The sequence below is a fragment of the Myotis davidii genome, unplaced genomic scaffold, assembly GCF_000327345.1.
Source record: "Myotis davidii unplaced genomic scaffold, ASM32734v1 scaffold235, whole genome shotgun sequence".
Lineage (NCBI taxonomy): Eukaryota > Metazoa > Chordata > Mammalia > Chiroptera > Vespertilionidae > Myotis > Myotis davidii.
This window is the reverse complement of record NW_006287462.1, coordinates 5,334,627-5,350,129: the sequence shown is the minus strand read 5'-3', so window position 1 is coordinate 5,350,129 and position 15,503 is coordinate 5,334,627. Positions and strand designations below refer to the sequence as shown.

At 40.1% G+C, this 15,503-nt stretch overlaps 1 protein-coding gene across 12 annotated transcripts in view; it reads right to left on the bottom strand.

The window, feature by feature from the left end:
- LIMCH1 (LIM and calponin homology domains 1) overlaps positions 1 to 15,503 on the bottom strand; it is a 191,889-nt gene that overhangs the window by 21,828 nt on the left and 154,558 nt on the right. For 7 of the 12 annotated variants that reach the window (XM_015561052.1, XM_015561048.1, XM_006759328.2 and 4 more), the window contains 5 exons: positions 12,328 to 12,418; positions 11,123 to 11,286; positions 7,453 to 7,558; positions 2,929 to 2,969; positions 1,163 to 1,243 (listed from right to left, as the gene is read on the bottom strand). In XM_015561052.1, coding sequence (XP_015416538.1) covers positions 1,163 to 1,243; positions 2,929 to 2,969; positions 7,453 to 7,558; positions 11,123 to 11,286; positions 12,328 to 12,418 — 483 coding nt within the window. Of the gene's footprint in view, positions 1 to 1,162; positions 1,247 to 2,928; positions 2,970 to 3,672; positions 3,748 to 7,452; positions 7,559 to 11,122; positions 11,287 to 12,327; positions 12,419 to 15,503 lie in introns of all 12 variants that reach the window. The other 5 variants (XM_015561044.1, XM_015561043.1, XM_015561049.1 and 2 more) reach the window with 3 other exon arrangements.

Genomic DNA, 15,503 nt, shown 5'->3' with positions numbered 1-15,503 from the left:
TGCATGGAGCATTGCTTTCTACACAGCAGCAGAAAGCCATGAAAATGAATGAGATTTAAAATTCTTTTTATTTATGATTTTTTGGGGGGTAAAATCAGTGCTACTAGGGGTATCATGGAAAGAACATGAGTTTTAAAGTCATCAAAGTTGGATTTGAAACCAAGTACAGCCCTTGTTAGTTGGGTGACCTTGTGCTATTAATTTAACTTCTTTGAGTCTTAGTTTCTTCAATTGCAAATGGGGGCTAATGAGATATACTCTGAAGACTTTTATGAAAATTAAATTAGATAAAAGGCGTCAAACACCAACCACAGTTCCTGGCACATCTCAAGGACTCAGCAGAGGCTACTTCCTAAGGTTACTCGGTTCCTTTTTGAAGCCCTGTTACCTAACAAGCATGGCATAAAACAAGTAGGCACATGAGCCATTTACTCCCAGAATTTTTCTAGAAATGAAAGTTTTTACTCAAAGAGGGAGCAAATATTTCTACTTAAGAAACAAGAGCCAGGCTAAATTTGATTTCACATGGATGCTTTCGAAGTGCTTTTAATAGCCCTAGCAGGTTTGGCTCAGTGGATAGAGCATCGGCCTGTGGACTGAAGGGCCCCGGCTCCATTCTGATCAAGGCATGCACCTCGACTGCAGGCCCTGGTTGGGGCACATGCGGGAGTCAATCAATCCGTGTGTCTCTCTCACATGGGTGTTTCTCCCTCTCTGTCTCTCCCCTCCCTTCCACTCTCTCTAAAAATCAACAGAAAAATATCCTTGGGTGAGGATTAACAACAACAAAAAAGCTTTTGACAATTCATTTTCACTGCTGCTGGAACTGGAATTTTATTGACAACAAAGGAGGTGAGGACTGCCTGAGTTGACCGTTAATCAATACTTGGAAGTTAAACAATTTTTTTTAAAGTGAAATGCTTTTTCCTTGTGTTCATCCATATAACCTCAGTTTGAGGAATTAGACACAGGGCATTATATCTGCAAAATGAACTAACAGACTCACTGATTTCTGAGAAGAATTCAATTCCATGTTTTTCCTGTGCTAAAAGTCAATTTAATACGACAGAAATTAAGAGAGCATCAAAAAAAAAAAAGAAAAAAAAAAAGAAAAGAAAAGAAATGAAAAGAAAAAAAAAGGCAGCGAACGCAGTTGTCTTACCTGGAGCAGCCGTTCCTGCTCCTGCTGCCATTTCTCTTGTCGCCTGCGCTCCTCTTCCGGGTCCCATGCCCAGAACTTGAACTGCTTAGGAAATAAAAACATGATCAGAATTGAGCCACGTCCTCAAGGCCTGGCCAGGGCGAGGGACACAAGTGGCCTATGGGCGGCACCCGATGGACACACACAAGCACAGCCTTCGTCTATCTAAAGGTCCTCTTTGCTGGCAGCACCGCTATTTAATCTTCGTCCCTCTTTGGTTCCCTTCCAAGAGGCTGATAGGATTCTGCGAACCTTCTGGGAGCTAATGAAAACACGAAGTAATTAGCCCCTGGCACGGGCAGGCTTTTGCTTCATTTCTTTTAGAAGCGATTTCTTAAATGTATTCACGCTCGGGAGCGTAAGATACTCATTCTGCATATTGATCCCGGGTCCGGGCAAATGGGACCGCTGATCTCAGCAGAGCTGTGTCTTGTGAGAAGTGACGCTTGCCGCGCTGTGGAACTGCATCATTTCTTATGCTGCTGCCCACTCTGGCCTTCTCTAACCACTCACCACTGCCCACCAGTGTCCCCTGAGATCAGGCAATGGGGAGCCCCTGCTGTGGAACCCACACAGCAAACAGTCAGACTCTTTTTTTTTTGTCTTTTAAGAAAGTTTTTTGTGAGTTTGGGAACCAAGTCAGTGAACAGAAATAATGGGAGAAAAATGCATGAGTCAAAGCAGACACCCAGGCCACAGGGTATAAGACTGAGAGGGTCCAGGAGGGCGGGGTGTGGGGGAGAAATCCTAGCTGGTCCCTGGGGAATCAGCAAAAGGGGGGCTGCAGTGTTGAAAGTTGGCTCCCCCATCACCCAGAGCAGGTGCTGAGGCAAACCAAGTTCCCCAATAACTGTACTTCCTCCCTTCTCCCTGGCAGGGTAATTTGGGGAGACACTTAAAACGGCTTGAGAATCTTGAAAGAAAAAGTGAGCTGAGGGTGGGAGAGTTAGGGAGAAAGGGAAGAGCCTGGGGTACAGTCAAGGAAGATAACGTTCAGAGAAGATTCAAAGGCACAACGGTGATTCTGCGGCTGCACCCAAGGGCTCTGTGCTGGCTGACTGAGCCACAGAGGAACTGAATTCTACAAATCGGGCGGGAATTTCAAGGGTGAGCAAGGGTGACAGGCTCAGCCCTGGAAACACCCAGTCTAGAGAAGAGCCAGGTCCGCAGAAAGTGTCCAGATAAAATCGAGCAGCATGGCCTTTGACAGTGGCACATGTCTGGACACTTTAACTAGCAAATGCTTATTTTATGTCACTGAAATAAAAAATTGAAAACTGAACGTGTGGTTACTATTACTCAAGGTACTGACTGCGACAAGGGGCGCAGCAAAGACAGCTTGGGTCTTGCAGAAAGAGTCCAGGTTGGGTCCTACCTACTGCCAACTTAACTATGTTGAATGATTGTTCTCATAAAAAAAAAGATTTTGGATGCTTCCAGAAAGTGCATATTTTAATACTAATTCCTACTGTCACATGCATTTTAATTGCTTCTTTTAGATTTTACTTCCCTGACTCACTTACCCTTTTGCTTCCAGATCACAGCTCTGCATAATGATAACTCACATCTTCCTAATTCACCTGGCAGCATATGCATGGCTTTCACCTATTCTTTTACAATCATTTGAAGCCCATTTTTTTTATGGGATCTTCTGTAAGCGAATCAAATACTCTGTAATTAAAATCACACTAAATGCATGAGTTCATTCTTTAACATGAGGTACTTACAGGTGTAGTTGCAGGTGACTTTTCACTGCTGGGAGGATCCCCTGGACAGAAAGAAAGAAAAAGAAGAACCCAGCGTGAGTAGCTTTGTACTGTATTTCTCATTGATCCTCTCAGTGGAGTGTGGCTCCTATGTCAGCTTCAAACCAATTTTTTTTGGAAGCCAAAAGGATGAGAAGATCAGAATAAAGCAGACCCCTGAAGCAGCTGGTACCCATCACCAAAAGTAGTCAGGACCAGTGTAAGAAGACTGACGATATCAATTAGCACCCAGTACTAAGCACTAGGAAGCAAAATCTATTCCTACGAGTGCTGGTTTTCAATACACCTTGCATTCTGGCTTGATTGACAGTTCCCTCCTTGTCTGACAGGGAGAAGCTTCATACAGAGAGAGGCCAAATGTCACCAGGAAATAAAGAGAGGGACACAGTTAACAAGAGAACCATGCTCCTGGTAAACGCTTCTAATCTTTGTTGTTGTTTTTTTAAAGAAAAAGATAATAAAGAGGTAAATATTATTATTTCTTTAGATTTTCAAAATCAAAGTAAAATTCTGTGAATTTCCCCTCCAACTTTAGTATAATTGGAACTGACATCAAAGAACTAGCTCTTTGCTAACTGTGTGCCAGAAAGAAGCATTTTTCCCCCCCTGAGGTCAGAAATGAAGAAAAATACCAGACATTATTGGTTGCCCGCAACATGGATTTTTTTGCACAAAAGAAATACAGCTAGCCAGTATGCATTTTACCTGACTGGGAGAAAAACTGGGAACGTCGCCAAGAGTTCTGAACTCTAAGCGGAAGGCTGGCAGTGCCAGGCGACTCTAGATCAGATGGTAGAACGGAACAAACAGAAAATCATGAGAACAGGGGTGAGAGTTGTGTAGAACCTTCTCCCAAATCCCAGGCCCAGGGGTGGCTATCCAAGAACGGAGAGGGAAAGCATCTGAAGTATAAAATATCTCAGTAAAACTCACACGCACCCTTAAGACATGGACAAAAGTCAACGGAAATGAGACAGTTCATGCTATTGCCTATCTTCTTTGATGTCAGGTGACATTTAATAGGTTCATACTTAAAGGTGATATTGTTAAAATGTTGAATCTCAAGATAATAAGATGATATGCTATGAAAGAGCAAAATGCACAGTGTGCATTGCTTTTGGAAAACACTAGAAAAATATAAAAGACAGCAGAGATGAGCTGTTATTATTGTATACACTTCATAAAAGTTATGCATGGAAATCTGTGGCAGAAATTATATATCTTATCTAATAAAAGCCTAATATGCAAATTGACCAAATGGTGGAATGAGCAGTGGAACGACCGGTCACTATGATGTGTACTGACCACCAGGGGGCAGACGCTCAATGCAGGAGCTGCCCCCAGCCCACAGGCCCCAGGCCAGCCAAGGCGGGGGGGGGGAGGGGCCCTGATCGCCCTGCCAGTTGCCCCGTAGATCGGCCCTGATCACTGGCCAGGCCTAGGGACCCTACCCGTGCATGAATTTTGTGCACCGGGCCTCTAGTGTGTGTAATAAGAGCATGTAAATGTCTACGTGTCATGTGACAGCCTCACGCAGACACAAGCTCATTTGCATCCTGAAGCTAGCACTGTGCCCATCTGTCATCATTCTCAATGCAAATAATGGATTTTTTTGCACAAAAGAAATACAGCTAGCCAGTATGCATTTTAACGTGCACATATTTTCCTGAAACACCAGTTTGAGGTATCTTGCTACTGTTGGGAGAGTTGAGAAAAGGAAATTTGTCCTCTTTAAATGTATTTTATGAAGGTTTTCAGAATAATTAAAGACTATTTGTGCATGTGTGTATATTTAAGGGAAGTCTATGGAACAACGTTAGGACCCAGTGGCCTTTAAAATCAGCCTATGAATAGACGGCTTTATGGAAATGAGGGAGATAGACCGTCTGGGGGAGCAAGTACTAGGTATGACTCCAGGATTCCCCCTCTTAGACCTATAGCTCTTTTGGACTTGAGGTGTGACCTCAGACTAGTCAGTTACAGGTGCACTGCCTTTTTATATCTGGGCAACGACCTATACTTTCCCTGTCCCTCCACATAAAGACAAATCATAGCGTTTAAGATTACATTTATTAGAGGCCTTTTGCTTCATGAAAGATATGAATTTGTACATTCTAAACAAATATTACTGTTATTTCTGTATCTATCAGCGATGTCTTTGGAGCACAATTTAAACACATATTTCAAGTCTGTGGTCTTTCTTCGGAGTGTGGTCCCTGGATCTGCAGCATCATATCCCTCTGGGAACTCTGCAAATATTGTGGCCTCAGTCCTTGCGGGACTGGGACTGGGGGTCAGCTATCTGTGCTTTAACCCATCCTGCCCAGGTCCCTGGCATATAATCATGTTTGAAAATTACTACTCAAATCCCTATCTCCCCAACAAAAACAACTTTATTTTAAGGGAAGCATTTATAATATTTTACTGCCTGATTCTATTATGGCCGTAATTACCAGAATCTATTATGAGTGCTTGTGTTGAGCTAAACACTTTTTTTGGTTTATCTCAATTAATCCTTCCAATACCCCTATGAGGTTGGTACTGTTATTATTTCCAGTGTACAAGTTCCGGAGAACTTGGTGGGGAAGAGCTCACAGGTAAGATCTGAATGAGTAAGGATTGGAACCCGCATGTTCTGTCTCCAGAGCCTGCAGCTGTTATTACAGCTTCCATGAACCAGACAATAAAACTAACTACTATGACTTAAAAATAACAATTTCCTCTCTGCATTCCTTATTGGCACAATGACAAAGAGTTAGGAATAGGGTAGAATTTAAATTTGTCTAAATATGGCCAATTGCTGGCCTAGTTATAAGACTATTTTTGTCAATTCCCTTCAGTAGGACCAAAAAAATTAAAATACATGTTTTGAAGACAGTATTGAACTTGTTTCCACATTAAGAAACTAGTGCTCATCAGTGCATGTTCTGATAAATTCCTTCCCAAGTACTTCCCTGTTATGTAGAGAGAGCCCAACTTATCTCTCAGCCCTCAACAAAGGTTAATGGAAGCCAACTCAGATTCTACCCCAAACAGCTGACCACCCTTGTAAAAAAAAAAGTAAAAATAAATCCCCAGCCATGTTATGCTTATATTATCCTCTCTTCGCCAGGACTGCTCGACCTATAAAATAAATTGGGGAAAGTACAGTAAAGAAGAAAAGCAAGATACCTTACAATTCTTGCTTCCAAAGCTTAGCTGTTTTCATATCTAGAGAGAACTCACACCAGTAAAGCCCAGTGGTCTGTTCTGAAGAATAGTCCCTATGGGTCATGGACTTCTTAGGACATCCCCCTACTGCTCTCATCACTAAGGCTCCTTTTGGGGTGACTGTGGGCATCTAGATGTCTCACCTGGATAAAGGGTTCAAGTTGGGCTCTTAAATAGTACAGGATAAACTCACAACCTACACATGGCCTAAAAGGTACAAATGACATAGTACCTAAAAGGTACTATGTGTCACATGACACATAGACATTTGCAGTCGTCAGTGCCTTTTACAACTCCCATAGGCCCTAAACTCCTATCTTTTTAGAGGCCACCCCTCCACACATTATATCAAACATATGAAACATAGTAAAATATACCCTCAGCATATACATGTATTTAATATATATACAGGTAGTCTGCAGGTTACATCAGACTCGAAGTATGTCATTTAGTGGTTACGTCGTCATCTCCCATTTATGTATTAAAAAAAAAGTTCCGTCATTTCGACATATGTACAAATATGCTTTATGTTTTTAATTATTTATTACACACAAGTAAAGGTCAGGAATTGTTATCTTTCTTTTAAATTTTTTTTACTGTTTCACTTCATTACTTCTGTGTCTGTGCTCCATGTGAGTGACAGAGGTGCTTATGTAGGTGGGTCCGACTTACGGCGAAAATCGCATTACATTGGCTCTCCGACATAACCCGAGGACCTATTGTATATACAGATCTATTCTTGCTATAACAATTTTGGGAAAGATTAAAGTTCTCGCTTATGAGTAATACATTTAACCTACAATGTGGAATAATTTCTCGGTGCATACCCAGCAATTATTATGAAGTAAGAAAGTCTGACTTTCTTCAAAAATTATTGTCAAGTGGATATTTTATAAAGACTACAAAATTAACAATTAATGGAGTTGATATAATATTAAGATTATGAACTTTTCGTTAACGTTATTTATTTTTTTCCCATTTTAGAGACAATAAAATTATTTTAAGGAATCAAACACTTGTGTAGGCCTTATCATGCCTATGGTGCCCGGCTGGCAAAATGGTCTTGGCAGCTGGGGTTCTTGGCTGGGCCACAGAGAATGCAGCCCCAGAATTCTATTCTGAAATCAGTAATCTAGCCACCGGGCTCTGCAAACACTATGGCCAAAGGGACATCAACATAAAGGAAGTAATCCTCATTCACATGAAGTATTTTTTCACTGCAGATGGGCCCAGGAGAACATGTAGGACTGAAATAAAGCATTTCCTTCTCTTTACCTTGAGAATTGAGATTTGGCAAATGTAACTGGTTGGTTTCAGGCATTTTGTCCAGAAATGGAAACGTCAGGGTTGCTTCTGGTTCTGGAGACTTTGGCTTTACCACCTGGTTCAGGAGCAATGGACACAAACATGTCTATTAGCAAAGACACAGGCAAAATAAAATGAAAGAATCCACGGCAATCACATAAGTCAGTAAGCCCAAACATCTAACTTTTAAATGGAAAATTGGCCCCATTTTTCTATCCCCATTCATGCTTTTCTACTTTAATGTAGAGGTCAATTTTCCAGAGGTATCAAATGAGAGCATATAAAAATTTTATGATCACTTTTTTCCCAAACCCAGAAGACAGTATTTCGTCTTTGGGATTATACATCATCCTGTCTCATTTTCTTATTGATAAATCACACAGTCTCTCCCTGTTGCTACATAATGTCAGGATGTGAGATGTTCCATATAAGACTAAAAAATACCCCCTTACTACATAAGTGCTAAATACTAAGGTAATATTACCTTCTAATGGACATTATTCTCAGACACTACACAACCCCCCATCCAATTCATGCAAAACACATTAAAGATAATATACTTTGCCTGGTGACACAGAAACATTATTATAAACAGCCATCATCAGAGAGCTCCATAGCAATGATGCCCTTAGGGGGTTTTGAGGCATGTTAGATTACTTGTCCTATGGTAAATAGTCCCCAATTTATAAATTCTTACATTTGTTTTATAAAAGTAGAATTTTCTTGTTATTACTATTTAATTTTATCTTGTTTCTCCCAATCTGAATGGCTTTTGGTAGAAGGCCTTTCTTTCTGATTTGTTGTTTCTTACCAACTGAGAGACCAGATTACCAAACTAATGTCTAAAATAATAATCAGTAGACTCTGAGCAAAGATCTGAATGAGGAGCAGGGCTGGATCAGTTCGTGTCCTTCCAGCTGCGTACAGGATTTCCTCTGATTCACTCTGGCTGGAGGCTGGGTTCCCAACAGATTCATGTGATGGCCAATAAGGCAAGCAAGGTTATAGAGAGACCAGTGTTTCATCATAAGCTGATCTATGATTTGGTCCTCACGACGATTTAATGTCTACAATTTCTTCTTGATAGGATTCTATTTTTTCTTTTTAAATATATTTTTATTGATTTCATAGAGAGATAGAAATATCAATGACGAGAGAGAATCATTTGAATGGCTGCTTCCTGCCCGCCCCCTACTGGGGATCAAGCCTGCAACCTGGGCATGATCCCTGACAGGGAATTGAACCTGGATCTCCTGATTCATAGGTTGATGCTCAACCACTGAGCCACGTTGGCTGGGCACCTATTTTTTTCTTATAAATAATATATCCAACTCTAATGGAATCCTGAAGAAAATACGTTTAATCACTTCATTCTACATTAGATAAGTCAACCAGATAGCTAAATGAACTTCAGTATTAACTAAACATGCAATAAGTTGACAACGCTCACATCCATCACCTCTCTCCCTTTTTCTAAGCGCTAACTGTACAGGAGGGAAAGGAGAAAGGAAAGAAATTCACATGGTGGAAGAAAAGCAATGTGTTCAAAGACCATTACACCATTTGTTAATCAACTAGCATAAATTCTTAAGCTGGAGTCCATAGAACAGAATTCAGGGGCTGTATGTACTTGGTACCAATTGGTAAAAAAACAACACCCAAACAACAACAACCACCACCACCAATCACAACAAACTGCGTGCGCGCGCGCACACACACACACACACACACACACACACACACACACACAGAGTTAAGACCCTGAAAACAATTTTTCCACAGGGTAGATGTGACACTTGTGGTCCAAAGATGGCTCACAAGTGAGGTTCACAGACAAGGTACGCAGAAGAACACTCTTTAGTTATGACATTCATTCTGTTTGATTAAAAGAATTCTAGCTATGAAGTAGAGTTCTCCTTTCAGTTTAGATTTAAATGGAACAAAAAGTCAACTTGGAAGAATACTAAATAATGAAGTGTAACATAGATCAGGCAAAACCTGCAAAGACAGGAAATCCTGCCTGCCCCCAATGTTTTCCCACAGTTTAGTTCCTCTTTCAAGACCTCCAGACCATTCTTTAATTCTCTCTGTATAAAAAGGGGGGAGCTAGAGCCAGAAATTTCCAAAAGGCATCAAGGCCATGGGCATTTCGGAGACTCTACCAAGGACACGGCACTCTCAGCTCCCTAATGCCAGGGGCCCTGTCTTGGTCACCATTGAATAGCCACTGTCTAATACATAGTAGATAGTGCCTGGCACATAGTAGGTACACAGTCAATATTGGTTGACTAAATGATGGAAGAACCAGATGTATAAGTGGTAAAGTCAAATCAAAATTTAGGGTTAAGTTTTAAAGTTGAAATATCACCACAGGCAGTATGCCCATAGGCATCAGTGGTTCCCTACCTTGGTGGCCCATCTGAATCATGGGGAGCTTTTAAAAATACAGGTGCCTGGGCCCTACCCCCAGAAATTCTGATTTATCTGAGCTGGAGATGCTTGGTGTATTTTTAAGTTCTAAAAGGTAGCCAAGGTTGAGAACAATTGGTATAAAAGATGAAAACTTTTAGACTCTGCCTGAAAACAAAACAAATTACTCTGAAGAGAATGAGACTTCAAACAAGGAAGAAAGTTAATAAAAAATAGATGTTAAAACCCATTATATCAGAATAATAAGTTTCCAGTTTCCTTGTTCAAATCCGGAGGCATCAGAAGTATGCTGCTATAAAATAGCTAAATATGGGAAGGAGAATCTTTACTGAGCCGAGAATAACCAAGCTCATACACAACAAACCAAAACCTGACTTCAAAGCTTTATAATTTATGTGAATATCACATTAAAATACACATCTAATTATTCATAATTAGAATTGATTGTTTAAATACAATTTAATAGATGTAGAAAGAATATATATATATATATATATCAATTATTACTAGTAGAGAGGTAGGTTTCTGTGACTTTTTCTCACTCTTACTCTATGTCTATGTTTATTTATATTTAGTTTAAAATAAATGTACATATATTACTTGATAGACTTATTACATATTTATGTGTACATCACTATAAATACAAATTTAAAAAATATATACTATAGACTGACTGTCTGTGCCCCCCAAACTTCATATGTTGAAATCCTAACCCCCAAGGTAACAGTATAAAAGGTCTTTGGTAGGTGTTTAGGGCATGAGGGCAGAACTCTCATGAGTGGGATTGTGCCCTTACAAATGAGACCCTAGGGAGCTCCCTCGCTCCCTTCTGTCAAGTGAGGACACATGAGAAGTCCATCTGTGAACTAGGAAGTGTGTTCTCACCGGACACCAAATCTGCCTTGATCTTGGACATCCCAGTCGCCAGAACTGTAAGAAATAAATGTCTGTCGTTTCTAAGCCATCCCTTCTGTGGTACTCCCTCACAGCAACCCAAGTGGGCTAATGCACCCATCTTCCTGCATGTACTTAAATTATTTACAATGAACATCTAGTATATTTGCATTTAGAAAAATACAGATTAAGGACAGAAAAAAGATGAGAAGAGAAACTAAGTCCTCATGATGAACAAGTGTCCCAGTGGCAGCCCACGGCCCTGTGAAGCCATGCTCATGTAAATGTGACTGCTTTAATCCACGGCGCAATTCACCTTTTGTGACAGCACCAACTCCACCTTCCCACTCATTTCATTTTCCGGTTTCTTCTGGTCTCTCTCTTCTGGCACATCGCTCCTCAGCTTGGGGCTGGAGGAAAATTCCACCGAGGCCGCGGTCGGGCTGCAGCGAGTCACAGTAGTTGTAAAATGCTGTGGCTCTGAAATGGAGTTACAGTCAGAAACTTAACAAGTTGAATTATCATGTGACAAGGTGTCTAAAGGAGCCAAAGATGCCAGTGTTCTCTAGGCTCTTCCATGCTATTATAAAAAAACACACCAAGCAACATAAAAACATTGAAGAATCCCACTGTGAAAAACGTGAGTTCTTGATAAGAGCCAGAGTTTACATAGGAATAACACTGCACGAGACAAAATGCTCTGATAGGCGGGCTGGGTGGGCGGACATCTCCAGAGAGTTTCCATCCAAAGGACTGTGTGGCAGCCTGACTCTTCCTTCTGTATCCCAGTGTTCCTTCTTATCACCACAGGTTCATAACTGGGATGTGTTGAGGACTTCATAGTATACACAATGCAATGAAAACAAAGTGCTCTTTGATATACAGAGAAGAAGTAGGCACACTCTAGAGTGGGTGGAAAAGCCACCCACTGAGGGGCCTATCAGAATGAGGGGGTATAATCTAGTTTGCAATTTTTAGTAATGACAGTTCATTTATTCTAACATCATTTAAAACTAATTTGGAATTGGAAGAGGGTGAAAGGCCTTTATGTTTATCAAAATAAGAAATGTGTTGAAAATATTGAAAAGGATTCATTCAAGAAATATTCCTATCTGTGGCATTACTTTATTCTAACTATTATTTTAAACTATTCACCAGCTTTATTATTTCAGTGTCTATTTTTATGATATATATTTTTAACCTGTCTTATCTATTGCTTGCTACTGTGTGTTAAAATAGGATCCTCAGTTTTTACCATTATTTATTTGGGGCAATATAATCTTATTTATGAGGATGGAGATACACTTTGAAGAAAACAAAGCAAAGCAAGGTTTTTAGCGCCAGATAAATCATAGTCAGAATTTCCCCAGGAAGCCTCTAGGTGGCAGCACAACCCCACGCCAGTTTTAGAGTCTACCTTTCTGTGGCTCATTTAGGAGGAATTCTTGACTCTATTTCTTGACTGTTATATCTTAGGAGTTATCATGATTTACCTTAAAACTAGTCTGTTAGGGAACAAACCTGATGAGGCAAGTTCTGTATTCCCTTCTTTTAGGTTTTCACCATCTTTCTCATCTTCTTGGCTGTTGGGTTCCATTTCCTCAGTGGTTGCCTGAAAAAAAGATTTTTACCCCCCCTTGAATAAATGATTCCTTTGAAGGTTGTAAAAAAGGTAGAGGATTTCTTTCTTTTCTTCAAATAATACTATTCAGGCAAACAAGGAGAGTTGTCTATATGCATGCATTTTTGTTCTATTTCGTAGGCAGCTTTCTGGTGGAGGGCTGGCTTTGTGAAAGCAGACAAGCTGGGAAGGAGAAGGGAGGTACTGAAGCAGCAGCACAGTACGAGGGCACACCCACACCCACACCCACTGCCCACCTGCCCACCTCCTCAGATGCACATTTTCTTTTTCTTCTTTTCACCACAAAATTTTCAAAATCATAGTTACCACCCACTTGCCCCCAGATGTCTCAAATGTTGGCTTAGGGTCCTATCACCAGTGGGGAAAAACTATTTTTGTTAAGATTACAGTTAACCTCTCCATAGCTTGTCTTCAGCATAGATGCCTGTGGTTCTTAGCATTGTGGAATTTATTCTTAATGCTCTCTTCCTCTGGGCTCTCAACAACCCAATTACCTGAGTTCTCATTCTCTCTCTCTCTCTCTCTCTCTCTCTCTCTCTCTCTCTCTCAACTTTACTCTTACTGATTCTTGGTCCTTTTCATAAAAACGTGGGTCTCTCCTGAAAACATCAATGCTTTTCCTCCACCTGTGTGGAGTCACCTCAAGTGTATCAATTATTGCCATGGGTTCACCGTTATATTCTTTATTCATTTATGACTTGTACTTAAATCTTTAACCCTTAGAGCCTATCAAAGCTTCAGTTCAGCTGACCTACCATCACGGTCATGGTAAATGTCATGCTAAATGTTACCCTCCAACAAGCCTCTCTCCCAAATCGATGATTTCTGTCTGTGGCATTAATTTTCCCCATCACACAAATTAAACTTTGAGGTGTTTCTTGACTCAGGCCTCATGAGTGTCCATCATTTACCAAGTCCTACCAAGGCTTTAACACCATAGTTTTCATACCCACCATTCCTTTATGTTTTTTCACCTAGGGCTCTCTCTGGTTTGGATATTGCTGTCTAATTCACTTGGCACGTCACCATGATGCTCATCTTTCTCAGTAGTACCTCAAGTGTATCAGTGTTACGCTTGATATTCCATAACATTAAAAGAATTTGGAACAACCTAAATGCCCAACAATTAAGGAATAGTTGTTCAAAAAAGAAAATATCATCCTATATAATAAAAGGGTAATATGCAAATTGTCCCCTCAACCAGGAGTTCCACCAAAGTTCCACCAGAGGGTAGGACCGACCCACAGCCTGGGGCCCCTCCCCCAAGCCTGCCCAGCCAGATCGGCCCCATCATGGTGGGCTGGCCAGACCCCACCTGTGCACAAATTTGTGCACCAGGCCTCTAGTGCAATCATAAAAGGATATTGAACAATAGTTAATGATATGTGAAAATATTTGTTACATAATGTTAAGTTTAAAAATGTATACTGTATAGACATATGATGCCTACATAGTACTACTGAATGTACACTTAAAATGGTGAAGATAGTAAATTTTGTTTTTTGTATTTTACCACAATAAAAAATTAGAAAATAAACTGTTAAAAAATAAAAATTATTTGCAAATTTTTAAGTGTAAAAATTACACAACTTTAAGTAATATGCTTTTCAAGCTTCTAAAAGATTTTACAACAGCATCTAGTGGCAAAAGGTGCCTTTTCTTTCGAGGATGAGGTAGCTTTAAAATCTTCATAATTAGATGGGCATTTTCTAATGATGGATAGCCATGTATCAATTTTAGAAGAACATAATATTAAATTAAAATGCACCTTTAAAACCATAGGCAGGAAATTGCATTGAATTTATATTCATTAATGAACTTTGTAACTTTTTAATATACCAACAAGCCTGAATTGAATCTTTTTAAGAGATTTGATGAGTGAAAATAGTTAAATAAATGGAACACTCTCTTATTATAGTTGTTACATGTATATATAAATGTGTGTTTACATTGTTACATTAATTACTGATATGATAGTAGTATTTGATGATCAATTAGTCGAGCATTACAAAAGAATAAGTTGGATTTATAAGTAAACTGCTCGCCCATACACACATAGAGATTTTAATATATGATAGTGGTTTTTTGTTTTATGACATTAATATATAAAACACTGACAGAAATACTGATTTTTCGGTTTCCCCCCACAAATGGCTTAGATTATAGAAAACTATCCGAGGTTGGGAAACAAATTTGTAGTTAAACATTGATGAATGATGCTCTTGAGAATACTGGTGTTTCCAATTACTAGAAATAAAATAACTACAAAAAAAAAAACACAAACCAACCCACAGGCCAAAGCCTCCCCAGCCCCAAAATGAACAACAAAAAAATGGACGTATTTTATTGAATATCAGATGTCACCAATTATTTTGTATTATTTTAGGTACTACTAAGAAAAAAACAACAGTCTGTTAGATATGACACACTATTGCTTATAAGGCATCTTGATTCAGAGATGCTCAAATGTGGACAGCGTGCTGCTTGGAATCAATGCCATAAGACTACTCAAGTCCTTTAGACATCATTTATAAAGGAGACACAATTCTCAAGCATGACTTCACTTAGCATTCCAGCACATTCCAGCAACAATTTACTTATGCGAGACTAATGGAGAACTCCCACTTTCAAGAATTCTCACATTTCTGAATGCATTTCTATGTGGCTTAACTCTCACATACTGAGCTCCAAGACGACCCAATTTGTCTCCCCTGATGATTTCAAGGTTACTCACTGTGGATACTGTAGCCACGATCGATATTTCCTGCATTTACCGTATGTCAGCATCGTTAGAGGTTCCTTGACATGGATTATCTCACTCACTTGTCAGAACAGGCTTTATAAGGTATGGGCCAAAATGATTCCCTTTACACAGGGGAGGAAAGTGAGGCCCAAGAGGCCGACTTGCCCGGATCCCCCTGCTAGTAGGTAGGGGATGTGGGAACCCTGCCCTGTGCCTGTACCGCAGTGTCCCATCGTCTGGGCTGGGAGTCACACCCACTTTCACGCTGTCCCCAGGGACGTCAAAGTTTTGATCAGGAAGAAAATCTAGAAC